Consider the following 21,740-nt stretch of genomic DNA (forward strand, 5'->3'; position numbering starts at 1 on the left):
CACAAACATAAGTATGTGCAAGCATGTGTTCCTGTACACATAAAGCCCCAAACCTATACAGTATAGACTTCATGCGTGTTTATCTATGGATGCTGTGTTCCCTTTGATAGCAATGAAACTATACGCAGGGCTTAAAGTGTGTAAGGCTCTGTAAGATCACACTAGAGCCTGTCAGCTGGTTGTATTAGTTATGTTTACGCTTAAAATGGTGGTTTATCAGCTCTTTCTTAGTTTATAGTTAATAGGAGAGGGCTGTAATGAGGTCTCGTATTAATTAGATGTCCACACTTTCACAAAATAGTCTACAGTATATTTATATAGAATATTTACTCTTCGGAGCATGCTTGTATACATGCACGTGCACTGGTTCAGAGCAATGCATACATACAAAGGGGCTTTGATCCATGCTTAGAGTGCTTAGGGACCAACAGGGGACAATAAAAAATATTAATACTAATAACTATTCGCACTGTGTGAAGTTTTATAAAATACAATGTAAAAATAAAAACAAAGCATATTTTGTGATGTACTCTCCATAATTATTTTAGGAGGTCTGTTCGCTTGGAGTTCTTCATCGATCCTTAGATATTGGCTTAAATGTTTTTCTCAGCAGAAACTGACTTAAATCCAGTGTTTACATGCCTCAGCACCACTGGGTTCAAACCTGGGAGGAGGGAATATAGTTCTCTTGAGAACTGCCAAGAGTATTTTGGGGGTTTTTTTATATTTTGGAAATTTTTTCGCGTACCAGGTCAAATTAGCCAGATTGGTTCTGAATCCTTTGAATTGTTCAAAAGCCTTATGTGACCCTACTACTGGCAAGTATCCTCCACCCCAGTGGGGCTTCAGATGCTTCCAAAACCTTTAGTAGGCATCCTATGTGCAGGCCCAAGCCCGGAGGCTTGGGGTTCGGATGCTCCCGAGTTTTGCTTGCCCTCAGCTGTATGGCTGCAGGAGCAAGCTAGAGAGGAGTCTCCCATTTCCATAAAGTTGTAGCTGAGATCCTCCCACGGGAAACTAGCCAGTGGGAAGTTAACTATGAGGCTCTCATAGGGTGTCCTGTTCGCATGCAGATGGGTGGGGGTAGTGCACCCTCCACTACACAGTGCCATTTTAATTGCATTTCGGCTGGGGTATCAGACCAGTGCAGCAACTACTTTTGATCTTAGCCCACTCCGTGAGGAGCTCTCTTCACTCTCCAAAGCCAAACTTATACACAAAATTCAGGCAGTTGGTCACAAGAGGCTTTCCTGCTGTTACTACAGACTTGTAAGGTTTTATTCTCTGTGCATAAATAGATTCACACACAAGCAGAATCTTGCTCAGTGGCACTGTTTAGTTTATATTTACAAGGTTACACACAGTCTTCAAGGGAAGGGCTCTCACTCTCCCATTTTGACTGCTAAGCAGTTAGGATTTGGCAGTCATTCTTTTCTTCTGCCTCAAAGCTGTAACACAATTTAAATGTGCAGCATAAACTCATATCCCTTATTTGGAACCTGTTACGGGCTGAAACTGCAGCGTGTGTGTGGCAGTTTAAAAAATGAATCAATCTGAATAATTTGCTCTGGGGTCCGGTGTAAGAAAATGTGAATGGAGGATGGGTTAGGTAAAAATGGCCAACAGAGGCTATAACAAGTGACAGGGCAATATATATCATGCAAATATATCATGGTGTAGCCTGGCTCTGGGTGTGTATGTCTGTGTCCATGTGTGGCCTACTTTTGTGTGTGTGTGCACGTGCACATGCCGCACATCTGTGTTAATGTGTGGCCTGGCTCTGTGCCTGCATGCGTGTATGTATGTATGGCTGTGTCAATGTGTGGCCTGCTTGTGTGTGCGCGCGCACACATGCACATGTTGCACATCTTTGTCAGTGTGTGGCCTTGTGCATCCTTATTTCAGGGCATAGGGGAGGTGGAAGTGATATATGGTCTGATTCTATAATGTAAACAGACACTTGTGTTTTCATACAATCTCTTTAAAGACACTGGTTCAGGGGTGTGTATAGAGCAGCAGTTCTCAAACTTGTTTCATTCAAGGCACCTCTCTGTAACTTCTGGGAATTGAGCAGCACCCCATTTCCAAAACTGATTTATTTATTATAGTGCCTGCCTCCTGGCAGAGAACAGGCTGAGTCTGCACTTATGTGTGCGCATGTGCGTCACTGTGTGGCCTGGTTTTGTGTGTGTGCATGTGCTGCACATGTGTCAGTGTGTGGCTTGGTGATGCGTGTGTGTCTGTGTCAATGTGTGGCCTGGCTGTGTGCGTGTGTGAATATGCAGCCTGCTGCTGTGTGTGTGCGTGCCATGCATCTGTGTCAACATGTGGCCTGGCTCCTCTGTGCGTGTGTAAAGGTGTGATCGGGTTTTGCATGTGGCAGGGGGCAGAGTTTGTGATAACCCAAGGCAAGGCAGCTGCTGAAGGGGGAGAGTGCTGCTAGCCTCCCTCTGCGCCCCACCCTGTCATGCCCAATGTGTTCATGCCCTGGTGGCAGGAGGGGGCCAGATTCCCACCCCCCCATGCAGCAGCCACCAGGAGGCAATCGCACAGGAGCCAGAGGGACCCAGACTAGAACAGCTGCTTCTCCTCACCCCCCTTGGCCTGGGTGGGGAACATGTCCTTCCTCCTGCCTGTCGCTTGCCAGGTCTGGCACCCTCCTGCTAGCCAGGCTGTGCACAGGAGCTGTGGATCCGTGGGCTGGGCCGGGCAGGAGGGGGAGCTTGACATGCGTGGTTTTTTTTAGGGGATCGGGCTGGTTTTATTCCCCCCCTCCTGATGTTCGCAGCCGGCTGGAGGCTCGGGATGACCCCGCTGCGGGAATTGCTCACCTACTGCCTCTTCTTCGCCTTCTCCTTGCCCCTGCTGATGCTGGTGCTGCTCTGAGATGCGCGGGGAGGCGATGCCTGCCTGCTGCGGAGGAGGGACCGCGGCGGCCGGCGGCAGCTCCGCGCTGCGGCCCCCGACAGCCGCCTGATCCGCTCGGCGATGCGGGCGGGGGCAGCGGCCGGGCGCGGGGCCGGGGAGGCTGCGGCGGGCGCCCGCGGCTCCTCTCCCCCGGCCCGGGGGTAACACCATGTGCCCCCCTCGGGGAGCACATCTGCCCTGCCCCCCGCCAGATGTGAGCGCCTGCCGGCTGCTGCTCTAGCCGCCCGCGCGGCCTGTGGAACAGGTGCTTCTCCGGGCGGAGCGGGGCGCGGGGGCCCGGCCAGTGCTTGGCCCTGCTGCGGCGGAGATCGCGCGGCAGGGAGCGTGTCCCCGCCGGCTCGCCGTGCAGGGAGGGCGGGCGCAGGGGCCGGCCGCGATGGGAGAGGGCATGTCTAAGCGGCTGAAGCTGCAGCTGGGCGGCGAGGCGGACATGGAGGAGCGGGCGTTCGCCAACCCTTACCCGGACTACCAGCCTCACGGGGCCGCCGCCGCCGCCGCGCCGGCCTCCAGCGCCGCGGATACCCAGCGGGACCCCGCGCCCTGCCCCAAGGAGGAAGAGTCCCTCCCCTTCGATGCGGACGGGCAGGTGGGTCCCGGGCCGCGCGGGGGAGGGGCCGGGCCGCGGCCTGGGGCTGGCTGCTGCTGCAGTGGTGGCCGCGTGGCTCTGGAACCTTGGGGGCCCTCGCGTTCTAGAACGCGCTGCGGAGGGGGCGGGGTCTGGAACGTTGAGGGGGGCCCCCGCGTTCTGGAACGCGCCGCGGGGCGGCCTGGAACGTTGTGTGGTCCTTTGCAGTTCTGCACCCTGGGGCGTGGTCTGGAACGTTGGGGGGGGGCCCTCGTGTTCTAGAACGCGGCGCGGGGGGCGGGGTCTGGAACGTGGCGGTCCTGAAACCTTGTGTGGTTCTTTGCCGCTTTGCACCGGGGCGGGGCTCTGGAATGCGAAGGGTCCTCGCACTGTAGAACGGGGGAGGGGCGGGGACTGGAACGTTGCGGGGGGGTCCCCCGCGTTCTAGAACTCGCCGCTAAGAGGGTGGGGGGAGGGGCGGGAGCGCGTAGCTCCCTCCCGCCTCTGTGGCTGCCTGACGGCCGCGGGGGGCAGTCGAGCTGCGGGTCCCCCCTGCGCGGCCTGCCGGGGCGGGGCGCCACAGCCACCGCCCTCGGGTGTCTTCTCTCCGGGAATTCAAGCCCGGGGCCGCGCTTGCTCTAGCAGGCGGCTTCCGCTCTCTGCACGCGCCTCTCTCAAGTAGTTAGTGTCTGAGCTGCCCTGCCTTGTTGTTTCTGCTGTACCCAGCGAGGTGACTGCGGGGAGGGAGCGAGTTCTTCTGCTGGAAAGTAAATCATTAACTCATAAATGGTTTCAGGCTGAATGTTTGAATTTAATCAGCAATAAACACACCCGTGTTGGTGAAGGCAAGTCCTCTTGAGTTTGAGCTAGCCAGGCTGGCCTCCCCTGAAACCCCGCCGTGCATCCTGATCAGCCTTTCTCAACCGCTGGGTCACCGCACCAAAGTGGGTGGCAAGAATATAGGAAAGGGTGGCGAATAAACTTTAAAAATGGGTTCTCTTACCAAGAAGAAAAATGGGGGAAACTGGGTTTGCCCTTGCAGGCTGGCAAGGGGCTGCTTGGGGCCCCCCCATGCCCCACACCCCACCAGGGCAGGGCCCAGGCACAGGCAAACCAGGCAGCTGCCCAGGGCATGGACAGAAAGGGGGCCTGAAAATGGTCATTTTTTTATTATTGTTATCATTATCTCTGGCGAAGTGGGGCCTGATACTAAAAGTTCACCTGGGCCGCCAGGAATCTAGGTACGGCGCTGCCTGTAGGGGGCAGCAGGTCACGAGTGAGGGGCGCTGGGTGGGGACTGGCCACTGATGTTTACAGATGGGGCCTGGTACAAAGACGTGAGAGCTGCTGCTCTAGATGTTACAGCTCAGGCGTTGACAGAGTATCCCTGATGCAGCTATGAAAAGAGGCCCTTTGTTGGGTTGTCTTCCCCATAAATCTCCCACAGTATTTCCCCACTCTTTGTTCCTTCTCTTTCCCCCCCCCACAGTATTCTTTGAATTTTTCTTTTAATTTTTTTGAAAAGAAGGAAAGCTCTGCTTTTGAAGGTGTTCATGCTTACTCTTTGAACGCTGTAAGGTTCCATAGGGCCTAAGCCATTCCTTCCAGCATTAACTTTAATATCTTTAAAAATGTGACTATATAAAAATACACAAGAGCCAGTTTATTTTTGCGAATGCTTATTGAATTCCTCATGATTCTCCTGACAGGCCAGGTACTTTGGGTAAATGTGATATCTTTTATTAGACCAGCTAAATACAGACAGGCCTCGGACTTATGACACAATTAGCTCCTGAAAGCCATGTCTTAAGTCGAAATATTGTAACTTGGAACCGATTTTCCCATAGGAAACAATGTTATAAATGGAGGATTGGTTCCTGAACCAAGGCCCGATACCCTATTTCACCAAAAATGACCCAGAATTTTTTTACTCAATTATAGATGAGTAATATAGCTACATTAATATATTTATATTGTAAATAGCAATCATATTGATTTGGAAGGACTTCTTTGAGGTGACTTTACAGGACTTTTTGAAAGACTTGGTTGGACTTTTTGAAGGGTTCTTGGCTGGGGTCTTCTCAGGAGCCTTGCCTGCAGGTTTTTCTGGAGTCTTGTCTGCTTTCTTGAAGAAAGTGTCCAAGGAAGTTTGGAGAGATGGGCAAGGCAGCAAACTTGTTCGCTGGTGTGGCGTCAGATCAAGCATTGTAAAGTCGAAACTGAGGTCATAAAGTTAAAACAGGGTGTCAATTTACAAATGTTGTAAGTGCGAAATGTTGTAACTCGAAACACTGTAAGTCGAGGGCTGCCTGTAGTTGGAAAAAAAGTTCTTTGCAAGCTTTTGGGGTACAAACACCCTTGGTTCAGCCCAGGGAGACTTTGCTGGTGAATGTGTTCTCTAAGGTAGAAGGAATCAACTCGTGGTAGAGGTGGTATCTTTTATTAGACCCACTAACTGTTTAGTCTGGATCATCTGCAGGATACCTACTTACCTTAAATGCTAGATTTTTTGTCTTTTTTTTTAAATAGAAAATAATGCCTTTATGACTGCTGATTAGCTTGATGAGGTATGTCAACCTTGCAAAAGTAAACACAGGATTTTGAAGGTGTGGCAGAGAAGGGAGTTGTATGGGGGTATTTTTTGTAAAGAAGGTGTGTAGTCTGAAAATGCTAAATTGCATTGCAGAACACTTCAATTTCCAGTTCATTTGAGACTTTCATGAAACCAAATTGAAAACTCACTTCAATTCTACCACTGTATATTCCAGGTGCAGAATTTCTTTTAGGTTATTTTCAGGAATCTCTGTCTTTAAATTCTTGGTATGAATTTGTTTTCATTTGCTTGTCCCATCATAGCAGAACATGCTGATTTGTAGTGTATTTGATTTTTCTCCCCATGTTGTTACCCATGGAAGGCATTCCTGTTGCGAAGTGTAGTAGTCAGTAGTCAGTTGCATTGTCCATATGTATCTTACTATTTATTGAAAAGGAGTTATGTTAGGTGTTTTATATTTAAACAGCTTAAATAAACTTCTTTTTTCTTCCTTTGGAAAAATATTGGGTCAGATTCTGCAGTCTACTGAAGCAATACAATTTCATTCAGTAGCAGTGGATTTCTTCTACATTTTCCCCGCCGTTATAGTTTCTGCTTTTCATTGGGAAAGTGATCTTGCCAGGCATACACTTTCCCTCCTGAGATTTTACTGGACCAAAGATGGAAGTGTCCTACATACTCCCAAGCTAAAATTAACAAAAGAGAGGGATGTTTATGTGTGTTTGCTAGTTTAACTAATCTCCCATCCACAGATAATAAAACTTTACTGGGATCTCCGAAATTCTCTCTGCTCTCACTGTTATTCCTGAAATTGTGCATCCTTATTTCAGGGCATGGAGGAGGTGGAAGCGATATATGGTCTGATTCTATAACGTAAACAGACACTTGTGGTTCTCATATAATCTCTTTAAAGACACTGGTTCAGGGGTGTGTATAGAGCAGCGGTTCTCAAACTTCTTTGATTCAAGGCATCTTTCTGTAACTTCTGGGAATTGAGCAGCTCCCCATTTCCAAAACTGATTCATTTATTATAGTGCCTGCCTCCTGATAGAGGCCAGGCAGAGACTGAGTCTGAGCCTGCACTTATGTCCTCGCATCTGCTTACTGCCCAGGCCCCCTGGTTGAGAATCACTGGTCTAGGACAACTTGGCCTCAGGCTCCAAACATCAAAATGTGTTTTTAAAAAAACCAAACAGTGCTTTTGCACATTCTGCATCCTTTACAAAATCAGTGAAGCGGTGACTAACCTGTGTGACTCGGATAAATACCATTGCAAATCGGTAGGGTTCTTCAGTTGGCAGAAGCCACTGCTTTATCAATACATCCATTTGATTTCATAAGCTGCCAGCTTAGCCATGTCAAACTCATCCAGTTGATGAAAAAGGCTAACTCTTTAAATGATCAGGTGAACTGTGAGAAACTAATTGAGGTCTAGAAGGAGCAGACAAAATTAATTGATTGTCTTCAGTTAATTGGACTACATGAAACAGCTGGTCTTTTCAGTCATTGGGATTTCCCAGATCACTCGCATTCATACAGATGAACTGTTCTTTTTAACATGGTGTTTTTTCCATGAAAATGTTTCAGATTTGAACTGTAATTTAAAAATAAAAATAAAACTGGTAAACTTTTTGATTGAGAATTTTTATATTGATTGTAGGAGGGGGGAATTGACAAATGAAAAGTTATGGACACAACCATTTGGAGCTGTTTCAAAAGGGCAACAGCTGTTATGTTGTAATCACTGCGTGTAGACAAGCCAGGAACCATATAAATGTTGTAAAACTGCTTCAGTTTTAACCTAGATGAAGCAATGTATCTGTTCTGGATGGTCCAGGTAATGTACGTGTCCCATAACCTAAGTGTGTGTGTGAGGTTTTAGTTTTAAAATATCAATGTTTAAAAGATTGCAAACTCAGAATCATTAAAAATAGGTAGTAGATATTTTTTTTACTCCACCACAAAAACCTACAACTGTTGTTCAAGCTCTCAAAGGGCGTCCAAACACTTTGGGAATAGAAACCTCTTGACAATGGATTCACCAGGGACATGAATCAAAGGGCTACAAATTCCCAGCTAAGCTTATTGACAGCAACATGCATCTGCCTCTTGTGCGGGCCAGGCCCCGATCCCGCCCTCGTTGCCATGTGCAGCGGTGATTCCGATCCCATTCTGGCCGCCATGGGCGAGCCAGGAGCGAACCGGGGTTGTACCGGACCTGTCTTCGGTGCATACAGGCTGTGGCCAGCAGCCCGGGCACGCGGGGCTGGAGAGAACCGCGGGGCGGTTTAGCGCACGCGAGTTAGAATTAGTTACGGAGGCGTAATGGTTGATTGAAAAGATTGTTTACTTACACCCAAAGATGGCATTGGTGTAGGCTGGACAGGTTTCCAGGCACAGCTCCCGCTTGAACCCTCGTTGGAGGACTCTAACAAATCGATTGCTCCCACGGAGTTTGCTAGGCTCCGCGGATCCGGTAAAGTTGGGTTCGAAAAGTTTCCCCAGAGTTACTTAAGCTCCGCGGGTCCGAAATTACAGGAAAGGGATATGTCTAGGATTGCGCTCGGCGACGGGGAGAGGCGAGAAGCGAAAGCTCCGTAGGCTCGGTTCCATTGCCTCTATTGCCTGCTTAGGGGAGGCGTGTCGGGTCCGCGAGGGTCCGCAGCGCTTGGAGATCTTCACACAGAATCTCTCTCGTCCTCCCTCCTCCGGCTTGGGCGGAAACGACCCAAGCCTTTTGTACGGCTAGCAAGCCAATCACTAGCCGCCATGTGTGCCTAAATTAGGAATCGGCCAATAACGTGGCGTGAATCCTAATACAAATGGCGGGAACTTCTTTACAATGTGTATCACTATGATGCAAGAAAGAGATGCACACTGCAAAGAAGCTGCAATCCGGCAGGAAATCCCCCGCTGCACCAGAGTTCTCTCTTGCAGCAGAGAACTCTACCGTGCAAAGAAAGCGACAAATTGGCGGGAAATAATTTAGCGGTGCCGAAGCGCACACACAAACAAAAAATCACAACTTTGGGTTGTGACACCTCTAAAATGTCATACATTTAATTTCTTTTATGCTGACTGTTTATCAACAGAAGTGTTAGAAGTTGAGCTATAGAAGTACTTTTCAATCTTAGCAATAAAGTGACTTGGTTCTTCAATACACCTATTATCATATTTCTCTGAATACTGTTTGGGTGAAAAGGTCTCTCAGAAGTACACAGAATGGAGCTTCATGCTGGGTGGTAGTATCACTGCCCAGGTTCCTTATTTAGGCTAGGCCTGTATATTATACAGGACAAATTACCAGTATCACCAGAATTAAAGCTCAAGTTGTTATTGTATCTCAATCCCATTTTGGAAGAATTTCTATAGAATTGTAATATGTTGGCAGTGCTGAGTTTTCATACAAATATAATGACAGGTGACAAGCAAGCACATGCAAGTAGCTGCTTTAAAAAAAACAAACCCATCCAATTTGTCATTAAGTTTAAAAATGCTACATGTGCCCTGAAAAACTATATACTGTATTCAATTAGGGTGACTGGAAGGATGACTGCTCTTAGGGAACAGTTTTAAACCTGATAATAACAAATGACAAATATTGATGCCTAGTGGGGACAGGGTTTTTTAATTGGGATATCTTTGGGTGATTTGGTGGTATGTAGTTCCTTGGCTATGTCTCAGCATCGTGCCAGTCATTTTTTCCTTTAAATGGTTTTTCAGTCCTTTCCTGACTGTCACGCATGCAAAAGAATGTAGAAGGTCCTTCATTGTTGTCTAATTTTTTCTGCATCATCTATACTTATTAGCCATCTCACAACTGTCTCTTTTAGTCTGTGTTCTCAGTGTCAGCTTCATGGGAGGCAGGATTGGGCTTTCTGGGTATATAGGTGTCACTTCCTGGTGCTGGATGGGATGGCCTGTTAGTGTGATGAGATGTGGTGGTTCTCAGTACTCCCATGTGACAGCTGGAATAGAACGGTTCATTTAATAAGGGCAAAAGGCTGTCTGCTGGGTTGCCCTGAATAAAACAGTTCTGCATCTACAACACTGATGCCCAGTTCTGTTTTGACATGGCTAGGGTACTGTACCTTGAAATCCTGCATTTTAAAAGAAAGCCTGATTCTGCCTTATGGGCATTTTGGTCAAAATTTAGTCTGTAGTCTAAATTTGTCCCTTCTTAGTATTATGCATCAGAGCATCTTTTTTCCCCTGTCACATGTCTGGATCCTGTTAATAACCAAATAAAAAAATATAAAAAGAACAGTACTTTCCTCTTACATAAGACATTGTGAAGATAAATAGATTAATGGCTATGTGGTGCCCAAACTAATGAATGTGGTGCTAATGAAGGCCATATCAGTAAGTATCCAAGTTAGATGAATAGCACAGTACCTAAAGGTATTTCCCTTTTAAATTTGCAAGGTTTTAAGTTGCTTTAGACAATGATCTGTCTAAAGTTGGAATGTAAGCCTTATTCTTGTTCCTAAGAAGTTTCAGCGAAAGTGATAATTGCATGTTGTGCTTTGGTTCAATATAAAATCACAAATGCAAAATCACCCTCAGTTGTAAAATGAAGGAAATCCAGCAAGTATTGATTTATGTTACTGTACCTTCATTGGCATAATTTGGGCAGAAAAGTGAAAGTATTAATGCATCAGGCCTTTTACTCTTGCATTTTTATCCCGTCTTTTTAAGACTTTAAATTGACCTGCATAGTGTCTTCCAGTACTGAAAAATAATCCTCTATATAGTCCAAGAGGGAGCTGGTGTTAATTCTCCTACAGAGCCCTATCTGACATTCAGGTTAAATTCCATTAAATAATAATACCAAGGTCATTTTTTTTTTTTTAAAAGAAGGAGAAAGAGTGACTCACTCTTCTATAACCGCACAGGAAAGGAAGCTTCTGACTCCAGCAATGTACACATTTAAGTAACCAAGGAAAAAGTCACATTAGCTGATCTGGAGGCTAAAGAAAGTAGGCATGGAATAATTACTACCAACATGATGATGGCCTCTAAAGCTATGCATGTCAACATAGCAATTTAGGGAAAAACTGAATGTTGCTAAATTGTCCAAGTCCTGTAGATTGTATGCTTTTATTGCCCTCTGCAGAGGGCTTTGGAACAGGCTGTGTATACATGCATGCTGTACATTACATATAGATATAATTCCCCACTGCAATAGAAAATTTGATATGGCTTACTAGGAATCCATTATACCGCATTTTATCCATAAAATTGCATATTTATATTTCCTGCCTTTCTGTTGCTTCAAGCTGAAAAGGGCTTCCTCCATTACTGCATAACTGAAAATAAAAATTAATGATTATCGTGGATTTGGATTTTTTTTAACATAAAAAATTGAGTAGAGGAGAATATAGTATATTTCTCCACCAGAGAAGTGTTGCAGCAAGTGGATTTTTGAAGAGAACTGTTTGTGCTTTTGGATATTTTCAGAACTATCCCCTTTTGCAGAACACTCCAAAAAATAAAACAAAACATTCATATCTTGATGTCAATGGTCTTTTTTTTTCCTTGTGCATTGCCATCAATTGAACAGTCAAATATTGTCAATTGACGTATCAATTGACTGCATTTTTTTTTTGACCAATCAAAGAAAAAACCCTTTTTTTGTAGTTTTCTTGACAGACATTTGATGTATTTGTATTGTTTTTTGACATATTTCTTAATGGAAAATATGTGCTTTTTCTGTGTATTATTTGGACCTATTGGCAACTTTTAACAATTTTTGACTGATATTTGACCGGTCAGTTGACCAAATTTACCTCTGCATTGTGTTGATAGAAATAGATATAGTGAAGAGCACCATCACAAAAGTCTGAATGCCAGTTGGAATATTCAAAATGATTATGCTACTGAAATTAGTATACTTTATGTTCACCTGTATAGCTGCCACAAGTTTTTGCACATATATATCCATCTACTATGTTTACCAGGATGTTTAGCAACGTATTTATTAAACAGTTTAGGGCATTAATGTGTGAACGTTGTATGGGCATGGGGCTATACCACGTGAATCAGTTTCTAATTGGAATGGTTTCTAAACTTTTTTTCAGTAAAAAATATTGTGCGGAAAATCAGCCCATTGTTTTAAATTAGATTATTCTGTTTTGAACGGCTGCTATTTAAAAAGATTGTATGCCTAAAACCTACAGTACCTAATGTACTTCTCTGTTAAAACTTCAGAACATCCAAAAAAGTAGGAAGGGCTTCATAGTCTTATGAAAATGTTGTCATTGTTTTCTATATTGAGTCTGACAGTGAGTGTAAGGTGTATAGATTCTGTTGTCGTCCTCTAATGGGAACACATTGAGCACCAAACCCAGCCATCATGTTTTTATAGAATTTGTTGGTCACTACTAGCCTGGACTGGATTTGAGTTGTTGACCACATAATGTACTTCTGAGTGATTAATTAGAGAGAGAGAAATATGTAGACAATGATCATTACTACACATACTTTTCTATCTGTAAAACTGGAAGCTTGGAACCCACTGACCTTGAGATACGGTAGAAACAATAAATGCAGCATAATTGGAGCATTTAATTGCATGATTGCACTCAGGGCTTTTTTCAACTAAAATCCTTCCTCAGTCCTCCTTTTTGATGTATTCTAGAACTTGTCTTCAAAATGAACTAATCCCCTATGGCAATGGAAAATCACAAATGGCATATGTGAACGTGTTAATATTAAGTAAGCCTCCAACCATCTGTTTTATTCAAGCTGCTAACGGAATAAAGCCAGAAGGAGTATAGCAAGACCAACAATTGTTTGAAAAACTTCAATATTTTTAGTTTGTATTTGGAAAAGCAATAGTTAACTGAATTAGTCAACATATCTTTTATCTGGATGCCACTGGTTACTAACATGTTTCTCTCTACCGGTTTTAGCAAGTGTGAAAGCTCTATCAGTTTCCTCGTTCCTAAACCATTCTGTGCTAATTTCAGAGCCAGAAAATGAATATGCATGTATACCATATGGATATGTTACCTTAGTTTGAGGGTACTGCTGGGGAGGGGGAGGGAATTTGAAAATAAAAACACCGTCTGAAAATCTCTGCCATTGTGGTAGAGGACTGATGCACCAGACTGTCTGGTAACAATTACATTTGATTAATAAATTATCCATAAAATGGGAAGAATTACTATTTTTTTCCTTGTCTTTCTCCAAAACCTTTAACTTTATATTTATTTAAATGGATACATGGACTAATTTCTGGGATTTGGTGCATGCTCATCAAGTGAGTGAAGCCCCTGGGCTCACTACAGCAGCCGGAAAGTCCTGGTCCATGATTCCTCACTGGCTTAGCTGCTTTGAGTTGTGTATTGTCTTCTTGCCTAATATATCAACGAGAACTCTCAAGCAGTGGGCCTGGATTTTCCAAGGCTGTTTGAATTCATCCTATTCTCTTATGCCTTCTTTCTGGTTTCAGATAAGTTATCAGTTTACAAGACAGATCCAGACAAAAATCAAGGACCTGCTGCAGCAAATGGAAGAGGGCTTGAAAACAGCAGACCCGCATGACTGTTCTACGTACACGGGCTGGACTGGTGAGCAGTCTGGGATTTGCATAAAAGCATTTTTTTTTATGACATTTTGGGGGCCATCAGGGTTTTAGGTCCCAGGTTTGCAATTTTAATGTTCAGCGACAATGTGATATTACAGAAGGTATATGTCGGCTCAGTTCTATGGGGATTGTTGGTATCAGTGGAAGGCCTCCCGTTGGCTTTAATCGGACATTGGATGACGGCTGTAGAGAGAGAATTAATTGGCTTCTGAGCTTGAAGAGTCTTATGATAAAAAGGTGCTTACTCATTGGTTTGTGGTTTTTTAAAAATATGTTGTACTTGCAGGGATGTTTTTCCTTTTCTCCATTAAGTTGAATTATGTGTAAGGACTCAGTTGGTTGCTGACAGCACAATTTAGAAAGCAGAGAGAGAGAGAGGCAGACAGGCATTCTCTGGCCCCAGGATTTTGAGCCATGAACTGCTGAATTCATATTCTGACTGCCATTTTCTGTATGGATCTGGGAAAATCACTTGATGAATATTGTGGGCATTAAAAAGTGAGTGTTGTCAAGTGCATGGCATATGAAAAGTGCAAAGTCTTGCTATCTAACTTCAATATTTCATAGATGCTTCCCGACTGTTGATTAGCCATTTTAGTCATTAAGATAAAGAGTGCCGTCTCTGGCCTCAAATCAGAACAAGCGTTCTTCCATTTGCCAAAAGACCATTTCGTTGTTGGCTATGCAGGTGCCACTTTCCTATTACAGATAAACCATTCTGCCTGCCCTGCCTACATCATTCTGGAGCAAATCACTCTTTTTAGCATAGCCTGTTTGAAGATTATTCTGGGCAGATGTATGTCATGTAGGGTATAAAACAATGGATTGGAAAACAACTCCAGAAAGATTTGCCCATGCTCGGGTACAGTTCTGGTTTATGGAGGTTCAACATTCTCCTTTTCTTCCTCCTTGATAGTTCTGGGAGGGGATCCGTCTGTTCTTTGCAAATGGTAATATGGGTGGATGGGCAGAGATTTTGGGCAGCTGTGGCTTGCATAATAATTGTATTTTAAAATCGGAAAAGGGGAGCAGCTCTGTGTCAGTTAAGCGGAAGCAGACAGCTTGCAAGCAGTGGGCATTGTTGTTCAGACATTTGTAAAGAACTCCAGCAGAGCACATTCTAACATACAGTGATTGACGAGAGGGAATTTATGGCTCAACAACTCCAGGGTGATAAAAATGAGTCATAAAATGAAAGTAACAAAACCATCATTAGCTGGAACGACAAGATAGATGAGCAAGTACCGCAGTTTAGCAGAAGGTAGGTTTGCCATCCTAACGGAACTTGCCAACTACATTAATTCCAAAACGTAGCTTTCTTTTTCTTTAATAAAAGCTTTTACAGAATTTAACCTGAGTAGGAATGTTCTTACGATTTTGTTTTTCAAGTATGTTCTGAAAATGGATGCCTCCTTTATCACTGTGCTAGTGCATGAAAACCTGGAAGAAGAGGAGACTGAAAATGACCACTCTTAATTTCTCTGTCCAAGCCGAGAGATGTACACAATCAGCATAAAGCATGAACAGTAGCATGTCCAAGAATGCATACAGTAAAATATTGTAACTTGCAGGGCATAATAACAGAGGGACATTAGCTACATAAAGCTAGCAAAGCAGTTAAAGACAGATTAGGGCCTGATTCTGCACAGCCTTATCCATGTGAGCAGTATTTGTGCTTGCAAGTAATCTTTGTGAAATCATAAGAGCTAATAGACAATCAAGGGTTTGAAACTAGATCTCAAAGCTGAACTCTGTTCCCTCTTCACAAAGTCCAAGTATTTAGGCCTTGTACGTGAAATGCAGACTGGTCTTCAGACAACTACATAAGGAAGGGGACACTGAATCGACATAATGTAGCTTTCCCCCATCATGGCCATCTCTGCTTTCTTCTTCAGAGATGGTAGGAAGACACTCCATAGTGCATAGAGCAGATTTCAGCATAAATGCTCTAGCTGTACATGAGGTATACATGGGGTGCATAAAAAAGCCCTGCACTGAATTTTGCCATTAGTGAGTGCTCCTATTCAATTTTTTCCCAATCCAAGTGAAGATTGCAACAAGGTTATAAGATCAACCTTGCTCTTTTGCAAACATGCACATATGTGCATAAATTTGCAGTAGGTTAATGAACGTTCCCCTTTGAAATGCCATCTTCTTTAAGTGGGTTTGTTTCATTAATAAAACAGGAGCTGTGTTTTCATAATTGAAAATTACAGAATGAGGTTAATAGGTTGAAGCTTGATTAACCCTACATCTGAAATCCTCCATGGGCTCATTTAAGATTCTTGAATCTGGGTCTAAAACCTTACCTCATTACTGAGTGAAAGGGCTGAATAGGAAATTGCCCATTTAAAATGAGAGTCAGCATTGCAAAGGGCTGCCCTAAAGCCACCTGATACCCAAAGGCAAATTGACACTGCCGTCAGGCCAAACCCAGGAGTGCCACTGGGAAGCATGCTGCTTCCAGCATACATGTGCTCCAACACATGTATTGGCTCGCTCTCAGGCGTACATGGTGGCATATGCTTGGGGCCACTCCCAAGTAGCAACACTGCCTTCCTTCCATGATCTAGTCTGCATAAAGCTGGAGTGAGCAGCCAAGTAAGCCAGACTCAGCATGGAGGCAGTGTAGACAAGCCCAGGCTGCCTAAGGCAAATTGCAGTAGACAGTATTGTTCCTTACATGGTTCTTTAATTGGTTGTTTTTTTTCCATGCTGCCTGCTGCTAATTCGCATTTTTGGCTTGTGTACGCGTTTTGTCCTGAGTGCAAATGGAAAAACTAAAAGCAAGGCAGCCCAACAGCCTTCATGTATAGGATTGTTCTCAGTGCAACAGTGTTGCTTTGGAGCAGATGCAAGAAAGCAGTAGCTCCTTTTAAAAACATCCCTATCACGGTTCTTTTTGAGTGGTCCAATTGTGAACAGTATTTAAGTGTGGTAGAACTGGCACATCCAAGGAGTATAGCACAGGGTTTTTTTAAAATGAATTAAAGGAAATCCGTTATTGCAGTGGTGATCAGTCTCTGACTTGCAGGCCAGATCTGGCTTGTGGAGCCATCTCATCCAGCCCATGTGTCTTCTAGCAGGTCAGGAAATTTGGTAGAGGGAGAGCAGTGGCAGCAGGGGTGGAGAGTTGAACACTGCTTTATTGGACATGTGTGGATATGTATCATATGTTCACATACTGTATTTGAATGTATATGTGCATATTGGCTTATACTTAAAAGTCTCTGCTGATTTTTGGGTACTAAACTTTAGACCACTTAAAGGGTCTGAGTTTTCAAGAAGACTGGTAATTCTCTCTGTCTCACTTTGTTTGTCTCTGAAAATTGGATGACTCCAGTTGGACTCTATGATAGCCTTAGTTGTTTGACAGGATGAGTTATCTGAATTGATATGTAATGAGGACCCTGAGCTTAATGGTTTTTTTCTCTCCTGATCAAACTTTACAGATAAGCAGACAGGGCCTTGATTTTTTTTTAAACATCACCTCTGTAGCAGCACAAGTATTTTTCTCATATAGTGGAGTACTGATTAGGAGGGAAGGAGTACAAAGATAATTTAACCAGAAAGAAAAATCTCTCTCTATCTCTGTTTTGTATATGGTTCTAGGTATAGCCCTTTTATATCTGCAACTCTACCGTGTCACAACAGACCAGACTTACTTGCAACGGTCTCTTGATTATGTGAAGAGAATACTTCGTAATCTGAATGGAAGAAGGGTTACTTTTCTCTGTGGTGATGCTGGACCCTTGGCAGTGGGTGCTGCGGTTTACCACAAACTGAAGAATGACAGTGAATCTAAAGAGTGTGTCACAAAGTAAGTGACTGGTGATGGTGGGGGGAACAAAACTATAACTTTAGTTTCTCTTTGTAGATGGTATGGACTTGGCAAGATTAGAAAATGCTATCCTTGCTGACTTTCACCTATTAGGGCAGGATTAAAAATTGGACAGCATTTCCCCAACGCATCTTTGAGAAATTAAGAAGCGTGTAATGAAAAATTAATTAGATTTGTTAGTTGATGAAAATCGAGGGAGCTCCACTGAGGCTGGTTTACACTGGTTCATGTTCGGAAGGTATCTTTGCAACCCTAAAGGATAATGATCCTCTCTTGGAAAAGTGTCCTGTTGGCTCTGGGCAAGTGGACTTTTCAGTCTTTGTTTTTATGTTGGTTTCATAGAATCCTGCATTCAAATTTCTGAAAATATAGGGAGTGAGATGTTTTGTTGCCCTTCCTGATCTGTTCCAGGACCTCTAGGATAACTTCAGACAGCTGTGGTAGCTTGTCCATGTTTTTTACCAAGCTGCCTTTTAGGCCTCTACTGTGGACAGATTTCATACAATGCAGTATGCTGCAGTCCTGCCTGACTTAGTCATTACTTGAGGCTTTGCAGGGAGGTTCCTGACAAATTGAGCAATAAATGCAGTTAAAATGAACCATTTGCAACATGGTAACAAGGAAGACCAGCCACAAAAATGTTCCAGATTTAATGTGGAACATCTTTGTAGCTGTTTTGCATTGTGCTTTAATTTGAACATGTGGCATTTTTGGCATTGGGCTGTACTGAGGCTTTAGATGCCTATGTGCAGGGAGCTCATTGGCTCCCCATGCATGACAAGTTGTTTTCCTCCCTGTTTGTCCACATCTGTAGCAACGCAGTACAGTCCAATGCTGCACTTCATGGCTTTCAGCTTGTCAGCCTGCAGCCCATGGGCTTTCTGTGTTCTGACAAGTTGAAGCATAGCATCAGGGACTGGCCAGCAGTCACATGACTGGAATCTGATAAATTTTGTCCTGGGTGTCAAAAATCACACATTCTACCATGCCTGTCTGACGTGGGAGAATGTGTGATTTTTTGGGGATCTGGGATAACATTTGTCATATCCAAATTGTGTGACTAAATTAATGTCTGCCAGGGCCCTGAAAGATGGCTCTGAATAGCCTTAAAACTATTTTCTGTAGCACTTGTGCCAAGATCGTCTCTCCCTGGCCTGAACCAGAGCTTTTAGGGTTCCTTTGTGCAGCTTTAGTTTCACAGGCTAAAGGGGCCAGAACTGAGATGAGAGTCTGCCCCACAGCATGCATTTATTTGAATGTCATTCTCAACCAGGTGCCACCTTTGGGTGCCTTGAAATCCTTTCAAGCGTGCTGTGGGATATTATGCAATATTAGAACTGTTAGGTGTGTAGACATAATTCACAAGATAGACCCAGAGATTTCAAATAGGAATTCATAGTGTTAAAAACTTCATGACCTGTTGAGCTCTTTTTGAGTTCGTGGCAGCAGAAGAATTGCTCTGTTATTTTTCTGTAGTCAAAAAACAGTGAAAACTAAGAGCTGGCATTTTCCAAGGGGTGCCTTGAGTCTAGAAAATTTGAGAGTCACTCGTGTAATAGTTAGAGTTAATGCAGGTGTGTTTTGCTTCTTTCATTTTACAGATTTTCAAATACTTGAATGCTTATGCATACATGTATCTGCATCACTGCATTTGATTAACTTGTCCTTACGCTAGGGAGAAAAAAAAAGGGCTTTCACTAAATTATGAAAGACTAGTACTTTAATTAGCTACTGGGCACAAGGGTTGAGCTAGGCAAAGCATTTTCTGTTCCAGATTTCTTGTTTTTTCACCTGCATCCTGGGAAATCATGTTTTGATCTAGAGCTTTTCTGGGAACTTTTCCATCCCTCTGCTGTCATCTCTGTCTGATATCTTCCTGAGTATCCTCAGCATCATCGCACTACACAGTTTGCATTCTGCACCATAACTGCACCTGTTAGCATTCTGTCTGCATACCTTGCTGTGCCAAAATTGGCAGATCAGCTCTTGAGGGCTGGCCCCACTTCAACATTTCCAGTCCAGTTTATATTTAGAAGTTTAATCAGTCTTTTTCTAATCCAGGGTCCCAGTGAGATTAATCTCTGCTGCTACTTTGACATGCATATTTCAGTTTTAAAGTTGACAGGTTTTAGACTAGAGCAAAGCTAATTGCTGGCTATCCTTCTGGATGCAATTGTAGGGAACATTGTTTTGATGATACATTAAAGTAGAGGCTTAGTGAAACAAGATTAAGAGCAACTAACTTGGCAATTTAACTTTTCCTTGAAAATTTTCTTCAAGAGGAAGACTGAAAGTGAAGTTTGTTTGATTTTTTTGGGGGGGGGGGGTTTTTTGAGGTTTTGGGTCCTTCAGGTACTAAAGCAATAGACACATTGTTTATAGTAAACTGGTCCCTAGTTTGCATTTTGCTTCCTTTAACAAGTAGCTTCTCATGCTCTGGTTTGATCTGAAGAACTTTTGATCATCACATTCAATAGCTCTACTTGTTTTTTGGAGGGTTTTTTGCTTTTTTTTTTTTTTTTACAAAAGTATGTTTTTAATACGAGACTGAATTAAGATTGCTTTACACCTTGAGATTCCAAAGAAAAATGATCAAAGCTCCTTTTTTTACATAGCTCATCGTGTTAGTAATGAAATGGAGGGTGAGCCTGTCAAGTTGGTGTTTTAGATTACCGAGAGGCTAACGGGTACAGAAGGTTGTTACCAGCTAGTGACTGTTCCATTGACTGTGTGAACGAAGTTTGATGTGGATACACAGAGCAGATGGTCCTGTTTTTAAATAAAAAAAAAAATCATGGTTTCAGCTAACTGTTAGCTTGTTTGACTATTTCATCGGGAAAGACAGGAAGAGAGAGCACACAATTGTGTAGCAGGCCCTGTCACCCAGGGTGGCCATGACGCCCCCAGTGGCCTAGCTACTCCTGCAACACCTCAGCTCCTTGGGGTACCCTCCCTTGTCTGTCTTGCCTGCCATGCCTTGATGGATATTATAGTCCTTAAGGAGGTTGTCCCAGGGCCCCAAAGTGAGCCTCAGTTCACATCTCTCTACTTCTCATGTTTGGCTGGCACTAGTCTTGTCCTCAGGCACTAAAGCACCTTAAGGGCATTAATCATGGCATCCAGTCTCCCCGGTAGCCATGCCCATACCTCACAGGTGTCACTGTCATCATTTGCCTTCCCGTATAGACCTCCGCCTCTTGGCTATAGCCGATCTGTTACTCTAGCTGTGCACATCTAACTTAGGTTCAATTGTTCTGGCCCAGCTTCACAGTCGCAACCTCTTTTTGGCCTCAGCTCACTTGTGTTGCCTCCTCTGGGCTCAGGCTGTGGCCCTCTTGGTCTCGGCTTGCTTTGTCTTGTGCTCCTGCCCCTAGCAGAGCTCAAAACCTTGTGTGCCCCTCATGCACCGTTGTGTGGCCTCCAACCAACCCTACAGCCACCATCCAGGCCTCCAGTGTGACACTAAAACAAATGCAAACACCCATTTCCAACTAAAAGACTCAAAGCCTTCCTCGGGGTCACCATACAGATGCCAAAGCCATCTCACTACTCGCTGGCTCTCTTAACCCATGGGAAGCTGGCCTGCAGTTTCCACCGCTTGCCAGCTTGAGCTACCAGGAATTATTCTCCTGGCAGATTCCAGGGCTGCACTAGCCCCTCTGCCTCAGCAACCCAAATCCATATTCCCTGGGCTCCTCCTCTTCAGGTCAGGGGTTCTCCTGACTGGCCACAAGTGTGTTTTTAGCTTCAAGAGCAGCCTACTGCCGCAGTTGCTCTCTTGCTGCCTTCCTATGGCTTTCTCCTACTTCCACACAGTAGGCACTTCCAACCTATAGGTCCCTGGCAGCTAGCCCACGTTCAGCTGCCTCCACTTGCCTGTGAAGCTACGTCCTGCAGTTCTTATGGCTCCCTGTTACAATGGCCATAGAGACTGATCCCCCTCTCCCATGGGTGACTCATGATGGTGCAGCAGGGCAGGTAGTCTGCCTGTCCCTCATATGGATTGGGAGCAGATTTGATTTTGCTCTCTAGGGGTATCAACCCAGTAGGGGTATGCAAAGCTTCGGTCGCCCATTCGATTAGGAGAAGATTCAGCCCAATTCGGAGGCCGAATCACCAAATCCAAATAGAATCGGGAGACCAAAAAAACCCCTCTGAATCGATTCCCTGTTTTATAAATCATTCTGTTTCTTTATTGCATGCTGCCCTCCTTTGCTGGAAAGGGCAGCGTACAAATCAGAATAAATAAGTATCTGCTTTT

The 21,740-nt window shown here is 44.2% G+C and overlaps 1 protein-coding gene and 1 long non-coding RNA gene across 3 annotated transcripts in view; one reads left to right on the forward strand and one right to left on the reverse strand.

The window, feature by feature from the left end:
- LOC109282230 (uncharacterized) overlaps window positions 1-2,921 on the reverse strand; it is a 43,866-nt gene extending 40,945 nt beyond the window's left edge. Inside the window, exon 1 of one of the 2 annotated variants that reach the window (XR_002089157.2) lies at window positions 2,832-2,921. This is a non-coding gene — a long non-coding RNA (uncharacterized LOC109282230). The remainder of the gene's footprint in view (window positions 1-2,831) is intronic. The other variant, XR_002089158.2, reaches the window with a different exon arrangement.
- Window positions 2,922-3,299: 378 nt separating this feature from the next.
- LANCL2 (LanC like glutathione S-transferase 2) overlaps window positions 3,300-21,740 on the forward strand; it is a 44,630-nt gene continuing 26,189 nt past the window's right edge. Inside the window, exons 1-3 of the mRNA XM_006275620.4 lie at window positions 3,300-3,514; window positions 13,504-13,621; window positions 17,251-17,458. Of these exons, the coding sequence (XP_006275682.3) occupies window positions 3,305-3,514; window positions 13,504-13,621; window positions 17,251-17,458 (536 nt within the window). The 5' untranslated portion in view covers window positions 3,300-3,304. The remainder of the gene's footprint in view (window positions 3,515-13,503; window positions 13,622-17,250; window positions 17,459-21,740) is intronic.

The sequence above is a fragment of the Alligator mississippiensis genome, chromosome 5 (assembly GCF_030867095.1).
Source record: "Alligator mississippiensis isolate rAllMis1 chromosome 5, rAllMis1, whole genome shotgun sequence".
Classification (NCBI taxonomy): Eukaryota; Metazoa; Chordata; order Crocodylia; family Alligatoridae; genus Alligator; species Alligator mississippiensis.